The sequence below is a fragment of the Cyprinodon tularosa genome, unplaced genomic scaffold, assembly GCF_016077235.1.
Source record: "Cyprinodon tularosa strain WSP-4 unplaced genomic scaffold, ASM1607723v1 ctg95, whole genome shotgun sequence".
Taxonomy (NCBI): Eukaryota; Metazoa; Chordata; class Actinopteri; order Cyprinodontiformes; family Cyprinodontidae; genus Cyprinodon; species Cyprinodon tularosa.
In genome coordinates this window covers 1,521,324-1,541,251 of record NW_024039729.1, presented here as the reverse complement: position 1 = coordinate 1,541,251, position 19,928 = coordinate 1,521,324, and the positions used below count along the sequence as shown (strand labels likewise).

The 19,928-nt window shown below is 35.8% G+C and overlaps 1 protein-coding gene across 1 annotated transcript in view; it reads left to right on the top strand.

Moving 5' to 3' along the window:
* Positions 1-18,216, top strand: part of LOC119776666 (sodium-coupled neutral amino acid transporter 3-like) — a 55,455-nt gene extending 37,239 nt beyond the window's left edge. The window contains exons 9-16 of the mRNA XM_038275221.1: positions 1,532-1,590; positions 1,938-2,084; positions 4,458-4,537; positions 6,499-6,599; positions 11,786-11,910; positions 12,002-12,146; positions 13,528-13,631; positions 14,560-18,216. Of these exons, the coding sequence (XP_038131149.1) occupies positions 1,532-1,590; positions 1,938-2,084; positions 4,458-4,537; positions 6,499-6,599; positions 11,786-11,910; positions 12,002-12,146; positions 13,528-13,631; positions 14,560-14,664 (866 nt within the window). The 3' untranslated portion in view covers positions 14,665-18,216. The remainder of the gene's footprint in view (positions 1-1,531; positions 1,591-1,937; positions 2,085-4,457; positions 4,538-6,498; positions 6,600-11,785; positions 11,911-12,001; positions 12,147-13,527; positions 13,632-14,559) is intronic.
* The last annotated feature ends 1,712 nt before the right edge of the window (positions 18,217-19,928 follow it).

The following is a 19,928-nucleotide window of genomic DNA, read 5'->3' as shown; positions in this document are numbered from 1 at the left end:
CCTTATTGGAATGATGCAGTGAAACAGTGAATAAATGACAAATATATTTGCAAATATCAATGAACCTGAGCCACAGGTTCTTCCACAACACTTAGAGAAAACTATAAAATCATACTGAAAAAAACAACAACTTCAGGCCGCTGTTAAATGTGTTTCTAAAGCTGTTGAATTTAATATTTAAATATAAAATGTTAAAAGTGATGTCAGGAATTATTTTTGTGAGGTTTGATATAATAAAACTATTCTTAATGTTTTAAAATTGTCTGCAAATTTTTTTTGCAAAGTCAAATTTCCGATAAAGAAACATGTTTACAGCCTATTTGGTTTTAGATGAAATCTAGGATTGCAAAATGAGTCATGACATCAAAACGTCAAACATGCTTATTTGGTATAAGGACAGAACAAACTATTATGTATTATTGACCTTCCTGTCATCCTATACAGCTAAATCGTTTTGCAAATATGTCTGAGTCAGCTAGACGTGTCTTTATATTCTTATCTGAGAGTTTCTTATCTATTAGTATTATTCCAAGGGGTAAAAATGTTTTTAACCAAATCATTTCTGTTTACTTGCTAACTTGCATTATTTCCCTCGATAATCACACACGTTTTTAATATAAATTATGTTTAACAAACACAATCTGTATGTTTGTTTTTTTCTAGCACTGATTTTCATTTTAAGCCATATAGATAAGATAAGTTAAGAAATCCAGGATGAAAATTGAGAAAAGAGGCACTACACAGATTCAAGTTAGATCCCTGTCATACTAAATCTATGTAGGAAAAAAATAATGCTTTTCCTGATTGACCACAATAAAAATGTCTTAGAAAAAAATCTGGATAACCAGCACTCCATGGTTCTTCTTGAATTTCAATGTGAGCAAGAGAATGCTTCTCGTTTACATGAACTAGCATTTAGAGATTTGTCCATCTTCATGTATTGATGTCATTTGTTGTTATTCATGCTGTTGTCAGCCTGTACAAGCTGTAGACGGCATGTAGCTGAAATGTATTATTTTGCTCACATTAAATCTATGTGGAAGATTGGAGTGCTGTTTATATAGATTTGTTCTGTATCAATCAAGGACCACGTAGGAATTGACTTCCCTCTTGTTCTCATTTTGTGCTCACTGTTTTCCTTCTATTGCTCAACATAAATTAATTGCATAAATATTTTATATTTATGCTTTGATTAAAACGCACAAAGGTGGGTGTTACCAGGTGATTTTTATAGGCTTATTTTCTTGCATAGGGATGTCAGAGTAAGGTTGAATAGAAACACAAATTGCATTTTGATTAGATTTCAATCTGTAAAAATGAATACATGAAAATCCATGTATGATTTTCTATCTACTGCACTTTCATCTGCTCACATAAAATACCAATATGTTGAATCACAGTTTGTGTTATTACATGACAAAAAAAGGATGTATTAAAACTTTTGAAAGGCACTATATAACATATAGCAATCTTTAGGGCTACAGTAACCAGGGTCATGATAATAAATGCTAATGAAGTGTATATTTTTCAGGATATCTGGGATACACCAGTGGGTTCTCATTGAGCTGCATGGTTTTCTTCCTCATTTCTGTGAGTCCTTTGACCATAAAGTATATACATGTTTACTACTGTTCAAATATCACATGTTGATTCGTGTTCCTGGTCTGTTACATGCAGATCAGATGCACTGGGGGTCTTTCCACCAGCTCTTTAGTATTCTCTACTCACTGCTTTTGGTATAATGTTTGCATGCTGTTGTCCCAGGCTATGTTTTTCCTCTGACCTAGTTTTTGCTGTGTGAGCTGTAATCTACATACTGCTCTCCCTCTCTCTCTTTGTTATCTGGCTCATTGACATATTTCCAGCCAGTCCAAATATTAACTGTCTCCCTGCTCTTTGTATTGCTTTAACACCTCTTGTCTCTGCGTTCTGCACAGGTCATCTACAAGAAGTTCAACCTCCCATGTCCATTTGTGGACTTTGCTTTTAATAGCACTGGCAGTGTGTTGAATGTCACTTCAAAACAATACGGTGGGGAAGACAATCCGGCCTGCATTCCCAAGATGGCCAACCTCAACACACAAGTACGTGTCTGCATGTTACTGTCTACCAAAAACTGCAAGTTCACCTGCACTGCTATGGGCACTGAAAGCCACCCACTTATGTCATAGTCATCAGCATGTTGCCAGTCTCTTCTCACAATCAAAGCATGGGAATCCACAGATCAGAATCTCCTGCAAACCTCTGTAGACCTAATGCAATGACTGATAAAGACCTTAAGGACAAAATGAAAAGGTTGCGACTCAGATTGCCTCTTTGTTAATTTGTACCCTCATCTTTTACCCATATATTGCCATTTTTGTCCCTTGGTACTACCATTTTATTCCAGTGATTAAATAATTTTCCTTGAAATAAGGAATACTAGTTTATGTCTCTCTGTACAAAGATATATATATTTTTTTAAACCAACCTGGCCCTTTTTGAAAAAGTAAATATCCGGCATACATATAAACCGTTGTGCCATTCTCAGCTTCTGTCATTGGTCTTTTGCGTTACTTGAACAGCTTATTAATGGATGTTACAAAAACTCAATTTAACATGCCTATATTTCAGTTTAGCCAAACCCATATTATTTTTTGCCATCTAGAAGTGGACATGCTGTTTGTTTTTGATGATTATCCTGCTGCAGAACCAAAATGCTCTCAAGCTTAAGGTCACAAACTGTCAGCTGGAAATTTTCCTTAAGGATTCTCTTCAAGAGAATTGAGTCAATGGCCTCACCTCATTTGTTGCAAGTCATCCAGAATTAGCTCCAGACCATATATACTGCCCCACCCCCAATATGAGGCGTATTTTTTTTCCTGATATTCTGTAAACGATCTATACCAAACTGAACAGGATATAAACCTTCTGAAAACATCCACAGAATATTTTTGAAAATGTCTAAGAGCTCATCAAAATCTTTTTTCTTTTTCATACAAATAAACTGTGTCCTTGTGTTTTTTTTTTTTTTCCATCAGAGGTAGTTTTTACCTTAGAACTTCCTTATAGATGCAGTTCTTGATCAGCGTCTTTATTTTCAAACCATAAACTCTGACCTTTACCAACACAAGTGAGCCCAGAAACTTTTGATGCTGTCCTTAGGCCCGGTGGCGCCCATGCACTGCAGCCTTGCTTCTCTCAGTGAGCACCAGGGCAGCTGTGGCAACAACATAGTTTACCATGATCAACATGAAGAATTGTTAAATGACTTAAAACACTTTGAAATCACCTGACATGTAATGTTGCTTCATAAGTAAAGGCCTTTGGAAGGGCAACTTCTTTTGAAATAACTGCTCTCTATGTGCTGCACTTCAGCCCTAAAGCTTCATATAACCTTTTACCAGACTAATAGACATTGATTACTTTGTTTCTTGTCTATATTTAAGTTTCTTTAGATCAGGTCATGACTGGTTTTCTTCTTAAGCTTTTAGCCTACTTCATGTTTCCAGACTGATTCTGTTAAAAGATTTCTGGAGTTTACTTGAGTTGCAGTATTTAGTTCTGGGTACATTAAACTCAGATTTACATACAGAAAAAATATTTTTTAATATACAGTAGGGCCATATTTTTTTTTCTTTAATTATTAAAACAATGGTTTTAAAACTCCTTTCTTCTGATCGAAGTCATCTGTCTGTTATTAACTCTTGTCCGTTTATCTAGAAATCTTAAGTGTGACAGAAATCATCATCATGTTATTTTCTGAAAACTTCTGTCCAGTTGTCACAGGTTATTTATCTGCATCAGTTGACTCTTGCCGGTCGATATTATTCGACTCATTTAAAGTCACATATTATGTCCTCACTGTCAGCAAAGAGTAAATAGTTGAACATTGCTTTAAATGAGCTGGTGTCACAGCAGGTACTTTACCACCCTTTGGTTGGTATGAAATGTCTGCAGCAGAAAGAAAAGACAAACAAGAGAAGTGTCCAGCACCCATATATGCCAGATATGATGGCTTTGATTTACAGAAAGAAAACATTCAGTTTTGATATCTCAGGATCACAAAAATATGCAAAGGCAGACTTTTTTTGTGAGTGTTTTTTTCCCTTTACATACAATATCAGACAATTCTTAATTGTAGATTGATTTATATTTTTTGTAATTTCCTGGAACAGTTTTACTTTCCAGAGCAGTAGCTACTATCCTTTGTTTCTGATTTTTCTCAAATTTCCATATCCCATACTTTTCCTTATAAAAACAGGACCGATCCCAGCTGGTTAGCAGCTCACAAAGCAGCAAGGCATTTTTGAATAGGCTAAAGCTGGTCTGCTGCCAGGCCAAAGTTAATCACAGCAAACAATTAGCTCTCTGTGATGTGTCTGAGGGAGTAATGGGCAGTACAGCAAGAGGTTGGTGGTAAGACGGCTTGGATAGCGCTGCTGTATCTATGGTGACCTGTTGGGGTTCATTTACAGACGGCCTACACCATCCCAATCCTGGCGTTCGCCTTTGTGTGCCACCCTGAGGTCCTCCCCATCTACACAGAGCTGCGCAAGTATGTTCCTATGATCGAAACCTCCTGCTAACTTTGTTGTGGACAAGTCATTAATAAACAGAGGAAAGCGACTGTGCTTCGTGCTTGGCTTGCCATATTCTGGTCACATGCACTGCTTTCACTGTGTTTTGAAATGTCTCTGCACTGCTTTGTGTGGTGTTGCATGTTGTTAGCTTATATACAGGTGCTGGTCATAAAATTAGAATATCATGAAAAAGTAGATTGATTTCAGTAATTCCATTTAAAAAGTGAAACTTGTATATTATATTCATACATTACATACAAACTCATATATTTCAGATGTTTATTTTGTTTAATTTTGATGATTACAAATGACAACAAATGAAAATCTCAAATTCATCATATCAGAAAATTAGAATATTACTGAAGACCAATAAAAACAGAGGATTTATAGAAATGTTGGCCAACTGAAAAGTATGAACATGAAAAGTATGAGCATGTACAGCACTCAGTATTTAGTTGGGCCTCCTTTGGCCTGTATTACTGCAGCAATGCGGCGTGGCATGGAGTCGATCAGTCTGTGGCACTGCTCAGGTGTTATGATAGCCCAGGTTGCTCTAATAGTGGCTTTTAGCTCTTCTGAATTGTTGGGTCTGGTGTATTGCATCTTCTTCTTCACAATACCCCATAGATTTTCTATGGGGTTAAGGTCAGGAGAGTTTGCTGGCCAATTAAGAACAGGGATACCATGGTCCTTCAACCAGGTACTGGTAGCTTTGGCACTGTGTGCAGGTGCCAAGTCCTGTTGGAAAATGAAATCTGCATCTCCAAAAAGTTGGTCAGCTGCAGGAAGCATGAAGTGCTCTAAAACTTCCTGGTATGTGGCTGCGTTGACCCTGGACCTCAGAAAACACAATGGACCAACACCAGCAGATGACATGGCACCCCAAACCATCACTGACTGTGGAAACTTTACACTGGACTTCAAGCAACGTGGATGAAGTGCCTCTCTTCTTTTCCTCCAGACTCTGGGACTTTGATTTCCAAAGGAAATGCAAAATTTACTTTCATCAGAGAACATGACTTTGGACCACTCACCAGCAGTCCAGTCCTGTTTCTCTTTAGCCCAGGCAAGACGCTTCTGACGCTGTCTGTGGTTCAAGAGTGGCTTGACACAAGGAATGCGACAGCAGAAACCCATGTCTTTCATACGTCTGTGTGTGGTGGTTCTTGAAGCACTCACTCCAGCTGCAGTCCACTCTTTGTGAATCTCCCCCACATTTTTGAATGGGTTTTGTTTCACAATCCTCTCCAGGGTGCGGTTATCTCTCTTGCTTGTACACTTTTTTCGACCACATCTTTTCCTTCCCTTCGCCTCTCTATTAATGTGCTTGGACACTGAGCTCTGTGAACAGCCAGCCTCTTTAGCGATGACCTTTTGTGTCTTGCCCTCCTTGTGCAAGGTGTCGATGGTCGTCTTTTGGACAACTGTCAAGTCAGCAGTCTTCCCCATGATTGTGTAGCCTATAGAACTAGACTGAAAGACCATTTAAAGGCTTTTGCAGGTGGTTTGAGTTAATTAGCTGATTAGAGTGTGGCACCAGGGGCCATCAATTTTGAACCTTTTCACAATATTCTAATTTTCTGATATGATGAATTTGAGATTTTCATTTGTTGTCATTTGTAATCATCAAAATTAAACAAAATAAACATCTGAAATATATGAGTTTGTATGTAATGTATGAATATAATATACAAGTTTCACTTTTTAAATGGAATTACTGAAATCAATCTACTTTTTCATGATATTCTAATTTTATGACCAGCACCTGTATGCGATCCCACATTAAAGCAAGCAGCTAATGTGTATTTATTTCAGTGATAAAGGTGAAGGTATCTTTTTTTTAGCCTGGTTTAATATGCTAACAAATGATTTTCCTTAGAAAAGACGATTAAAGGATGCTCTGTTTTAACCACATGGTGATATTTTCTGATTTCAGTCCTACCAAGAAAAAGATGCAGCATGTGTCCAATATCTCCATTGCAGTCATGTATGTCATGTACTTCCTGGCTGCTCTGTTTGGATACCTTACTTTCTATGGTGAGCTCTCATCCTTATTCATTGTAGACCTTCTGTCCCAGAGAAGATGTTGAGTGCTGGTTGGTGGAACATGCTGCATTAACTTGTGTTGAAAGTTGGAGCTTGAATATGTGAAATGAGAAATTCTAGTTGAAAGCCATAAAACTGTGCAATTTACTATTTGTTCTCTTGCCTTCATTGGGAATACAGGTTGATAAGATATTTCTCCGTTCAAACACAAATATAGTGAACTCAAAAGTAGATATTTTTACATTCATACCACTAGTTAAACCAGATAACCACCTAAATGGCTCAAATATGGTTAAAAATCCAGCTTTTAACACGTGTCCATGTGTGTGCAGCTTTATAAAGCAGATTTTCCTTTAATATCTGCCATCAAGAGGCAAATTGTTCTTTTTATATAGAGTTGAGAATGTAACATTTAATTACAAAGAGAGCACTGCATTACCTCTACATCTTTTCACTGGTCAAAGGACCAGATTAGAGTAGATTAAGCTTTAAGAGATCTAAGGAGCAAAGTTTTTACAGATACCTACTTTAATATTTTTGTCAGACACCACAAAGCTTCCACTATAGTGTAATTTAAAAAGTAGGATCTTAAAATAATTATTTTATTTCATAATGTGTACAAGAATTGGAAATTCAAATTTTATTAAATGAATATTTCAAAATGACTATATAGGGGTCTATAGATTATTTATTTATTTTTTTGTAAATTACAAGAATGTACACTCACCGGCCACTTTATTAGGTTCCTCATGCTAGTAACGGGTTGGACCCCCTTTTGCCTTCAGAACTGCCTCAATTCTTTGTGGTATAGATTCAACAAGGTGCTAGAAGCATTCCTCAGGGAGTTTGGTCCATATTGACATGATGGCATCACACAGTTGCCGCAGATTTGTCGGCTGCACATCCATGATGGGACTCTCCCGTTCCACCACATCCCAAAGATGCTCTATTGGATTGAGATCTGGTGACTGTGGAGGCCATTTGAGTACAGTGAACTCATTGTCATGTTCAAGAAACCAGTCTGAGATGATTCCAGCTTTATGACATGGCGCATTATCCTGCTGAAAGTAGCCATCAGAAGTTGGGTACATTGTGGTCATAAAGGGATGGACATGGTCAGCAACAATACTCAGGTAGGCTGTGGCGTTGCAACGATGCTCAATTGGTACCAAGGGGCCCAAAGAGTGCCAAGAAAATATTCCCCACACCATGACACCACCACCACCAGCCTGAACCGTTGATACAAGGCAGGATGGATCCATGCTTTCATGTTGTAGACGCCAAATTCTGACCCTACCATCCGAATGTCGCAGCAGAAATCAAGACTCATCAGACCAGGCAACATTTTTCCAATCTTCTACTGTCCAATTTCGATGACCTTGTGCAAATTGTAGCCTCAGTTTCCTGTTCTTAGCTGAAAGGAGTGGCACCCGGTGTGGTCTTCTGCTGCTGTAGCCCATCTGCCTCAAAGTTCGACGTACTGTGCATTCAGAGATGCTCTTCTGCCCACCTTGGTTGTAACGGGTGGTTATTTGAGTCACTGTTGCCCTTCTATCAGCTCGAACCAGTCTAGCCATTCTCCTCTGACCTCTGGCATCAACAAGGCATTTCCGCACACAGAACTGCCGCTCACTGGATGTTTTTTCTTTTTCGGACCATTCTCTGTAAACCCTAGAGATGGTTGTGCGTGAAAATCCCAGTAGATCAGCAGTTTCTGAAATACTCAGACCAGCCCTTCTGGCACCAACAATCATGCCACGTTCAAAGTCACTCAAATCACCTTTCTTCCCCATACTGATGCTCGGTTTGAACTGCAGGAGATTGTCTTGACCATGTCTACATGCCTAAATGCACTGAGTTGCCGCCATGTGATTGGCTGCTTAGAAATTAAGTGTTAACGAGCAGTTGGACAGGTATACCTAATAAAGTGGCCGGTGAGTGTAGATTAAGATATTGGAGACATGGGACATGTCTGCCCTCTTGTGGCCAAAAGCCATATATATTTTTTTCCACCTCTGTCAAAGATGAGTACAAACCTTTAAAGTACTTTTGACGAAACATAGCTTGTACATTCAATGTGAAAGACATTATTTCATTATTTATTACTTAGTTACATTTATTAGAGTAGCTTTTTAAGAAAACTGCACTGCATCATACTTTTTACTTTTGAGTAAAAATATGTTAAGGTATCACTATTCTTACTTGTGCAAAATCTCTGGCTTCCTTCCTTCATTAAATAAGGAACACACTGTTTTTTTTAAACAAAAATGCACCAGAGAGACCAGAAAGTAAGACTCTTGTTTTTCCTCCAGGTCTTTTATTTTAATACAGTTCACTCTATCATATTACAGGAAGTAACTTATTGTGTTCTAACCCACATACATAAAAGCAAATCAGTAATGATTTCAGAGATTTTATAGCAAAAAATGTCTTTGTGTTTCTTCCACCTGAATTATTGTGTAATTACGGAATGCTATATATATATAAATTTTACAGATAACTATACGTTTTGTAAATTTATATCAGTTTTATAACATTGAAGGTATAGTGGAGGATTTTTGTGAATTTTGAAAAGACCTACCCTCTCAACTTAAAAAAAAAATGCACATGCACGACTAGGGGTGTAAATAATAATCGTTTTGTATCGATGCCTCGATCCAACAGCCGATGATCCGATCCATCGATACGTCCGCAAGAGTATCGATTCATTTTTTTTTTTCCCTCCGGTCTATTTTTATCCATTTGCTCCCCCCCGCGCTGCGGTGGTGCTATACGCTGTGGGTCTAGATACGGCCGAGGCGGTGAGGATGTTGGGGCGAGTTTAGTCCGACGACGGAGGGACATGAGGTCCAAAAAGAGCAGAGATCCAGGTGGAACAAGGGTCCCAGCGTTCTCGCACACCTCGCTCTTCTAGTGGGTCAAACTTCACGAGTTGTTTTCCGCCATTTCAGTCATAAAAACAAAACAAGCCGGCCTCCTGTCTGCGGCACTGTCTGCTGTCAGCAACAATTTGGGAGAGGTGCATCAGAGCATCTGTGGAGGGGACGAGGACGTCTGTAGCCGAGGTATTGAATTGCACTGATTTTGTGCAGTATTTTTCGATGCAAGGCCTTTCAGAATCTATAACGCAGGGGTATTATTATTTTTCATTGATGAGGTTTTAATAGGAATAGGTGGAGTTAAACTTTTCTACTTCTGTTATTTGCTGTTGTTTCTCGAATCGTTGGCTCAGGAAATCGATACTGAATCGAATCACCATGATGGATGTGATTTACAACCCTATGCACAACCCTGTACCTGCTCCTGAGAGGGTACGCCTATTAAACGCGTGTGAGAGCGTGCACCAGGGCATTTCTCCTCATGCACGCTCTGTTTAAAAGTTGCTTTTTGCATCGCTCGTAAAAGCCTATTGTCCAAAAGAAGATTTGCAATTTTTCCACCATATCAGTATCACCACCAGGAAATGAAAGTGGGAACAAGCACGTAACATAAACGTAAACATATCACCAGAATGATTGACAACTAGGAAAACCACTTATTTCGATGATCCACCCGGAAAAAGAAAATCCTCCACTTTACCTTTAAATTAGATGTTATGATCAGTTACTCAGAACTTGAGTATCATTTTTACCAAATACACTTTTTACTCTTCTGAGTAATTTATTGAATGGCTGCTTTTTACTTTTAGTTGAATAGAAAAATTATGAAGTATTGCTACTCTTAGTTGAGTACAATTTTTGGGTACTCTACCCACCTCTGTGCATCTCAGGCCTGTATTACATGCAGCCTGCTGGCCATTTATGGCCCCTTGGATTTTGGCAGCAGAATGATTTTGGCTCCCTGCTGATCAATCAAAACTTCTAAAAATAAAAGAAGGGGGTGGACACATATATGAATCTTAAGCTTTAGCAGAAATATATAAATTATTAACCTCTAAATAACTTTACTTATTATTTTAAATACTTGCTGACCTTTTGGGTACAGATTCAGAAAACTCGTCTAAAATTTAAAAAGCATGTTTGAAAAGAACAAAAAAAAAAATTATGTTGATTCACTCATTAAAAGAATACATTTTTAAAGAAATAATCAGCCAAAATATTTTGGATAAAGTTTGATCGTCTTGCCTTAAAGGTATAGTGGAGGATGTTCTTTTTCCAGGTTGGATCATCAAAATGAGTTGTCCTCCTAAGCGTCAATCTTAATTGTCATTTTAAACAGAGTATGCACGAGGCGAAATGGGCTTGTGCACGCTCTCACACGCATTTAATAGGCGTTTCTTCTTGGGAGCGGGTACAGGGTTGTGCATTTGCATTTTTTTTTTACTGGAGAGGGAGAGTGTTTCCAAAAAATTGCGAAAATCATCCACTGTACCTTTAAGTGCCTTAAAATCTAAAAAAACATATATTACATTTCACTTTGCTCACAGTAATTGATTGTGATGTTCTCAGGAGTACAGAGAAATGGAAAACCAATCAGTTAAAAAAGTCAAAGGCTTTAATAAGCTATGTGTTTGTAGAGAGATTCATATCTGCTGGATTTAGAGCTCTTCTTTTTTTTTTTTTTGGCAGAATCATTATAGTATTGCGTTTTCAGTAGGATGCAGTATATGTTCCTTTGACATAAGTCATTCAGAGCCGTGCCTAAATCTTTAGAGGATGGCTGATATTCTGTCCAATAAGATACTGGGCATATGCTTTAGGTCACTGAAATTCTGAAACACCCACTGATTGCTCATTCTCTATTTTCTGGTAGCGTCCTACGGATTTTGATTTTAAATACATTTTTTTCATAGCAAGTTGTTAATGGTGAGAACCAGGCCCACAGCCTCAGAGCTTCTCCCTTTACCAAACAGTGGATATGACATTTTTTCAACATATTCATCCTTAATTTATTCATCCAATTGTATTCTTCTTCCAGTTAATGTCCCCATAGAGATCAGTAATATCTATTTTTAGCCAATGAATAAATGTGCTCAAATTAAAGGTCGGGTTTCTCTTAGATAATAATTTTAACTTATTGGGAAGTGTGCCGTTATGTATAGAGATCCTTCAAATATGCAGAATTACTAAAAATCATGTTTAACTCATTTTTACAGATGAATTCCCCATCATTTCTGTTTTATTGACAGTTTTGTATTCTTTTGGCTCCTTCTCTTTTCCTGTTATCACCGCTTGCAGATGAAGTGGAGGCAGAGCTGCTTCACACCTACAGTCGCATTGACCCTTATGACACGCTAATTCTGTGTGTGCGTGTGGCTGTACTCACGGCTGTCACCCTGACAGTACCGATCGTGCTCTTTCCTGTAAGTACAATTATTTTAGCACTAAATGTTTAAACTTATGATCATCAACTAATTTTTTCGTTATTAAACTTTTTTTTCCTGTTATGATCAGGTAAGGAGAGCGATCCAACAGATGATGTTCCCAAATAAAACCTTCTACTGGCCTCGCCACATTGCCATTGCCATAACATTGCTGACCTTCATCAATCTGCTGGTCATCTTTGCCCCAAACATCCTTGGCATCTTTGGGGTTATTGGTAGGTTCAATCAATGTTTAAAAGGTCCCTGTAAATTTATCATATAGGAGTTGAAATAAACGGATGATAACAACAACACACTGAGAGAGCAGACCTCTACAAGGTCTCTACCACCCAACTTAGAAACACGGACTCAATTCTCCATTTTAAGATGCAACTCAAAACCCATCTGTTCAAGATTGCTTATTCTCTTTAAATATCAATTTCACTGTCACAGCCTCTGTATTTTTTAAATGTTTTTATTTTTTCTGACACCGTTTTTATGCTTTTGTACGGTGACCTTGAGTGTCCAGAAAGGAGCCTTTTTAAATAAAATGTATTATTATTACAAAGCAGCAAATTTTGCTCCATATTGTGACTCACACCCATTGCTAAAACTAGCACATGATCTGGATCATTACCAAATTTCAAACCTTGACATGAGGAGCACCTTGGCTAAAAATGGCCTTAAATATCCTTAAAATCCTTTCATAAGTTTAAAAGTAAGTTATGGCATGTGTGTTTTTGTTCTGCTCTCACCTTCTTCATTCACTCAGATTTCTTCTTTGATCAAAAGTCAAGACTCTAAGCGAGGCATTGCACCCTCTTCTTATGTTTTTGTATTTTTGTCTTCAGTAGCATACTTCCAGACCTTTTGGGTTTAAGCTGTCAACAGTCACTGCTGCCACCCTCTGGTTTAAGGCGTAACTGCTTGTTCTGCCAAATAGCCCTATATCAAAATGTTAACAAAATCCTTTCAAAATAGATTATTATCTTGATCATCACCAACATATAATGATTATTCCTTGGCATGAGTTGCACCTCTTGTAAAAAAATGTTGGGATGGCATAGTTTAATTAGTTCATCAGAAGTGGATGTGAACTTACAAGAAGAACAAGGACTGGCATGAAAGCATAATGTTTGAAGTTTCCTCTTTCAGTCTTTATATATATCTTCATAAGATATTATGCTGCTGCAGGAGAGATACACATCCTTGTTAAAATGGCAACTTTTATGATACAAAAAACACCAGCAGGATGTATATTTTCCAAAGACCCTCCACATTAAAGTGGCATGTATCCTGTTACTTTAACTATATAGCATAAAAAAATCTCTTAGATTTTTCAACACTTTTTTTTTTTTTTATCAAACTTTGCATTCAGCCATAAGCTGTTTTTAAAAGGGTTTGGTGTTCAGAGCCCTATATTTTTGACTCTGTATTTTTCTGCAACCAGATTCTTATTTCTGTCTTCAAGACTATAGTTTGAACGTTTATATTCGTAAATCTCATTCTTTGCTCTTACAGTGATCCATCTTTGCAGGGTCTAATAAGGAACCAAAGGGAGTAAGCGTTAACACCGTACTGATTTATGAATAATTAAATTTTTCATTTGTTTTTCAGGTGCCACGTCAGCCCCCTGTCTCATCTTCATTTTCCCCGCTGTCTTCTATATCCGCATTGTACCCAAAGAAGAAGAGCCTCTTCGCTCATTTCCAAAAATCCTGGTGAGGAAATATCGTTTCTCCATTTTTCTCTCTAACATCCATGCTAAATCAAAATTTTGTATTCTATTGCTGTGACACACTTTTGTGCTGCAAAAATAAGGAAAAATCCAAACTTTAATATCAAATGTCCAACTGTAAAAAAAATATATCAAAGGATTTTATTACTTTTTTTTTTTTACAAAACATGTGGTGCCAAAGCTATGTGCACCTTGCTGTTTCCATTATCAAATATTTTATTTAAAAAATACTTTATTAGGTTAATAAAAATCTTACTCTGTTAAATAAATATTTAGTTTGGAGCTAAATATTTAGTTTAGAAAATAAATATTTAGTTTGTTAAATATTTAGCTTCAAACTAAATATTTAGTTTATTAAATAAGTATTTAGCTTTAAAATAAATATTTAGTTTGTTGAATAAATATATAGATATTCATTTAACAAAGTAAGATTTTTGTAAATGAATGAATGACATAGTGAAAAAATGACTTGGGGGGGAACAACATCTTTCTCCTAAAAGATGCTAAATAACCATAAATATTGCTTCTAATTTTTGACAGCTTAACTTTACAAACTGCGCCCCCTAGACATTAATTAACTTTTTATTAGTTGTTATTGGGTTTTTTTTTTTTTTTTTTTTTTTTTTTTTACAAGAAACAGGGATAGTATTTCAATTTTACAAATACTGCATGTTTAGTTTATTAAGTTTGTGAAAAATTTAAGAAATAAAACAAAAATTAAAGAAAAAAATACTATTATATAAATATTTTCTGAATGCCTCAACTTTGCAGTAGTATTACATATGATTTAAAAAAAAACAACAACAAAAAACAAAGACCTGCAAAATCAACGTCCAGGTTTTTGATAATATGCATCCACTAAACCCTCCCATCAGTCTGTGTCTTCTTTGACCTCTGTGTTTCTCTTTCAGGCCGCCTGTTTCGCTGGGATCGGTTTCCTTTTTATGATAATGAGTCTCAGCTTTATCATCATTGACTGGACATCAGGCAGCAGTAAAGCCAGCAGTGGTCATTAGGAAACCTACTGTATGTCTTTTATTTTACTTTTGTATTGTTGATTTTGATCTGTATTGTAATGTTACTATATTGACGTCCAACCACCGATGTCACCCTTCCCTTTTAAAAGACTAGCAGCCACAGAAAAGACAGTTTGGGCGGAAATTGTACTGTACATCTTCCAAACTGTAGGATGGGATCCAGGCTGGTAAAAATGCTTTGAAAGCTAACAGTAAAATTTTTGAAGTGACAGATATGTTGGGATTGAACGTGACACTTGGAGGATGAGTTTTGCAAGAAGAAAGTAGAACAGCAAAGATAAAGTAAGCTCCTGTCCTTTTAGGATCTTGAATATAAAAACAACCAATATATTGCTAGTTTGATCTGTCTCCTGTTTTCCAGCAAAATCAAAATGATTTACAAGTCATTTGAGAATTTCTGTCCTATTAATAATTATGCAATTATATCCTTTTTCACAGCAGTTGCACTTTAAAAGAGCAAAAGACAAATATTGTCACATTTTGGCCACTATTTGTGAGAGAAATATAAGCACACTCAATCTAGTAGAAATGCATTATGTTCAGTTCAGCTGACAAACCTTTCTTTAAGGTGTGCTGCCTTATTATAATACGTTCCCAACTCCTGCTGCTGCTCTTTATTTTTTTTATATATTGAGGTTTTTAGCATTCTCTCAACTCTTCCTGTTGACCAGGGTGTTAATATAAAAATGTAAAGCACAGATACATTAGAGCTATAAGATATAACCTGAAAATGTGTATTTTTTTAATTTCATTTAATAGATAAAAAAAGCTAAGACTGATTAGCTGGTTCTGAATATCCTGAAAGACATTTTTTTAACTCTCTTCACAAAGCACAATACAGGCAAGAATGCTTACATTGTGCAGGTGTTCCTTATTATAAGTATTACGTTATAAAAGTACTTGTAGAAATGGTACTTTGGACCTCGCCTGTTGGGCTGTTAGACAAAACTGCAATGCAGCGATTGCAGACTCTTGATGATCAGGGTGTTTATTAGCAAGGCCAGGGGATGTGCTCTTGGAAGATTTCATTTAAGGTTTTAAGTCATGTGATTTTTGTAATAAGATATTACCAAATTTGTACAGTGCTTTGCAATGTTAGTCATGCCCCTTGAGCTTTTACACATTTCTTCATGCTTCAATCTTAAAAGTGGGGGTGTTCTGTCAATATTTAACATGATGGACAAACACACATAGTACTTACTTATTAATATAAAACATTATATTATTTTTGCATTTATTTGTATTTAGGCATCTGGATACTGGCATATTTGGATATTTTTTGGTCTTCTGAAGGAGAGTAATTATTAGCAGAATTTGTTTATCTATTGCCACAAATTCTCATTTCTGTTTAGCCCCGTGTTTTCTATGTTTTAAACCTTTCAGTTGCAGCTGTGGCTGTATATGTCAATCTGGAAAATAAGAATTGGCATCAAGGATTTAAAAGAAAATCTGTGTTTAGGTTGACATCTATGTATTGTTAGGGAAATAGTTAACCATAGTCTTTCCATTTCTCTACACTGTGTATTGAACAGAGTTCTGTGAGATTTGTATCATTTGCAATACTGTTTAATAACCCATCTCTACACGTCTCCACAACTTTATTCCCCTTGGATTCCTCTGTCTTTTTCATGCTTTTTTTCCTCACTAGTTTTCTCTGACAAACCTCTGAGGCCTTCACAGCACATGTAGAGTTGTAGTGAGATTAAATACCACTTGGATGAACATTGTTTGCTGAGTAGTTTACTTCTAAAGGTAACTGGTTGCATATGATTTAATTTTAGGGTATTGGTGTAATGGGGGCTAAATACAGAAGGAACGTCTCATTTGGGAATTTAATTTGTTGAATCAATGTTTTGTTTTCCTAATCTACATCTTTTTATTCAGTATTTTGTCTGTTATATAGAACTGAAATCGTTGAAGTTTTTTGTTTGCTTAAAAAAGTTTTAAAAAATTCAAGGGGTATTAATGTTTTTGCAAAGTACTGCACAAAAGAAACCCAACCAACAACAGGGTCGATAACCAGTGAGGTTATTATTAATGACTGAAAATATTAATATTAGTACATATAATATTGAAAATACAAGCGCAAGCTTAATTCCTAACATTAGCGGCAGACATGTCTGTCTTAGCCACAGGATGTCTGGTATTTAGGAGGCGGTTAGCCATAGCACTTTTACTTAAAAAAGCACAACATTGTAAATCAGTTCAGATGAAATGCTAACAAATATATCTGATTAAGGAATTTAATGGTAAGCTCATTTTATTTGACTCAATCTTTGATTGTTGTGGATCAGTAATGTATTAATAGCTGTCAAATATCACCTCCAATAACTATCAAAGTTAGCATTCCTTAGAGAATATCATAAATATAGTCCTGTCATGTACTCCCGAATATGAAAAATCATTTACTTGATGTACTGTTGGAGGTTTTCAAGTGTCTTTGGTGTTTGATAAGAGAAAATATGACTCCAATGTAAGAGAATAATACTACCTTCCTGCATTTGTGTCGTTTTAAACTCCCCTACAGATACTCTGATCAAAACTATGTACGGTAATAACTCTAGTGTTTGTCGTCTAATTTAAATAGGTGCGCTGTTGTTTTAAACTTCACATTGGATGTTTTATCAGAACATTTCGGGTGAATCCGAGTCAGTAATGAAATGCAAGATGATTGTTTTTCTCAAATTACATTTTTTTATATATCTAGTGAGTGTTTTATCATAATCGATGGTCATGTCTGTCTTCCTCTCTGCTCCTTGACAGAAACCAACCTACTGACTTGGAGTTGTTTGTATTTTTGCTCTAAATTTCTTCTTTTTTTTCTAAGAAAAAAATATCTTACACCAGACTACTAAAAGTGCTGTATGAATATATTAATATTGTCCTGTTTGTCTTTTGTTACACAACAAACCCATTTTAACGGCCCTTTATTTTATCATCTTAAATATGTATGTTACGTTTTTGTGTTTGTTTGCAGATTAGTCATCTGAATCAGCCGTGTAGCAAAGTGTTTGATTTTTATCTAATTTATGCTTTTATTTATCCAATTACTTGTTTGAACCTAATGTTTGTTTATTTGATTTAATAACAGTTACATTGCACAAAGATATGTCTTCGAAACATTCAAAAAGTAGAAGAGTAAAAATGAATAAAGCAACAATATATGAGAGTATAAAATGATCTCCAAGGAGACCTCAATGTTTCTTGGCCTCCCAGATTGTGTGATTTCCTAATATGTATTTAATTGAACAACATAACATATTAAATAAATAATGATTCAGCCAGCATTTATAAATAATGTACATAAATGTATACCCTTTATATTCTATATTGGTATCTAGTTTGTATAATGTAAATAGATATTAAAGATTTAGTCGGATTAAAAAAGTATATGCAATCATTTTCAAAGTGCTTTTAAACCTCGTCCTTCGATTGATGTCTATTTTCATGTATCGCTCTATATTTTAATATGTTGCTGGCAGTTATTGTTCTGTAAATGATGTTGCAATAAAGAAAATGGAGTTAATATGATTTCCTTTCTTCATTTCTGCCATGTGAGCGTGTGTTTTTCTTCTAACTTGGGAATGAGTTAATGTCATTTTAAGATTTTTTTTATCCATAGCTCTTAAATAATGAACGACTTTATTTTTTTATTGTTTTTGCAATTTCCTCTTAGCCAGTCTCTGTCTGGGACGTCAGACCCTGATTTACCACAAGATGGCGCTGCAGAGCTTGGTAAAAATGATTTGATTTTTTTTTTTTTATTTGCTTTGTGTTTTGTTTATTGGGAGATGCTAATTTGGGCTCAGTGTATTCTGCTTTTCAAGTTGGGCTTGCATGTATTAAAACACTTAATTATTTTGACAGAACAATTTAACTTGCCTGAACTTAACATGTTTTTGCGATTCATTGAGGTAGAACTTAAGAAAATACAACAGTAATTTAATTTCGACAAAATCACAGTAAAAAGTTCCAGCAAACAAATTAAGAGTTAACAGGGTTTAAAAGGTCATTCAAAACCTATTTCCTTTTTTGTGTTTTTTTTTTTTTTTTTTCTAAGACAACCTCATTGAAAGAGCTGCTTCCTAACTCTGGGCATGACTAGACTTGATCACAAACCAGAGTGGTATGGCGCTGTCACAAACATTTACGTGCAGCTGTTCATGAAAAAACTAAAAATTTTTACAAAACATTCTTAAATTCATTTCATAAAATGGATAGAAGAAGAAAAGTAAACCTGTAAACTTGACAGAGTGAGCCAGTGTCGACTTAAAACACAAGGTTATGCATTTGCACATGTGTCATCAGTGGTTCAAAAGATACATGTGCATTTAGAGTAATTAAGGACATGTTGAACATACTCTCCTCTGGATATGTGAAGGGCATTTGTCTGAAAAGGTTTAACAAAGACTATAGATTTAATTGCACGCTCAGTTTGCACTCTGCAGTTCAAATGGTTTAGTTTTAAGCATATAAAACAAAAAAAATATAATAACTCCTTAAAAAGTTGCTATATACACCTGTACACCATATTAAAGTGCATGTATGTATAGTCTGGACGTTTTGGTTTCATAGGTGTTGCTGCTTTCTTAGGAAAATTGACAGAAAGGATGCAATCCAGGAATAAAACTAAGAAGACGGATATTTGCCAAAAAGAAGTTATACCAAGACAATGACTGCAAGAATAATGTTCTTTGGTCAGAGAAGTCAGATTCTAGGAAGTACCAAATATATCATCTTGGTATGTCATGATTGGATATTAATATGGACATGTGTCCTATAACAGCCAAAAAAGTAAAAGCAGAATAAATCTATATATCTGATATTAGCCTGCTGATAGAAACAAACCACTTCTATTTAAAGTTTATGTAACCCACTGGTTAAAAATAAATGCTTCAGTTGCTCTCTTACCTACTTTTGTTGTTTACCATTATCTGAGTAGGTAATGTTGCTTAATCATGCCTTTTAAAAATATTTTACTCTACAAAATAAAAATGATGAAAAGTAAACTTAGTTTGTGTTGATATTGCATACAGTCAATATTGGTATCAGTCAATATTCAAAGCTGCTTGCTATCGTATCGAAAATGAAAAAGTGTATCAGGACATCCCCAATATCAAGGATGTAGGTGAGCTTTTATGAAGCAGGACCTGGTCAGCTAATAGAATCAAACATGAAATCTATGATAGACCAGTTGATGACTGAGCTAAATGTGAAATGATTCGTGAAAGAGCAAAAAGTAG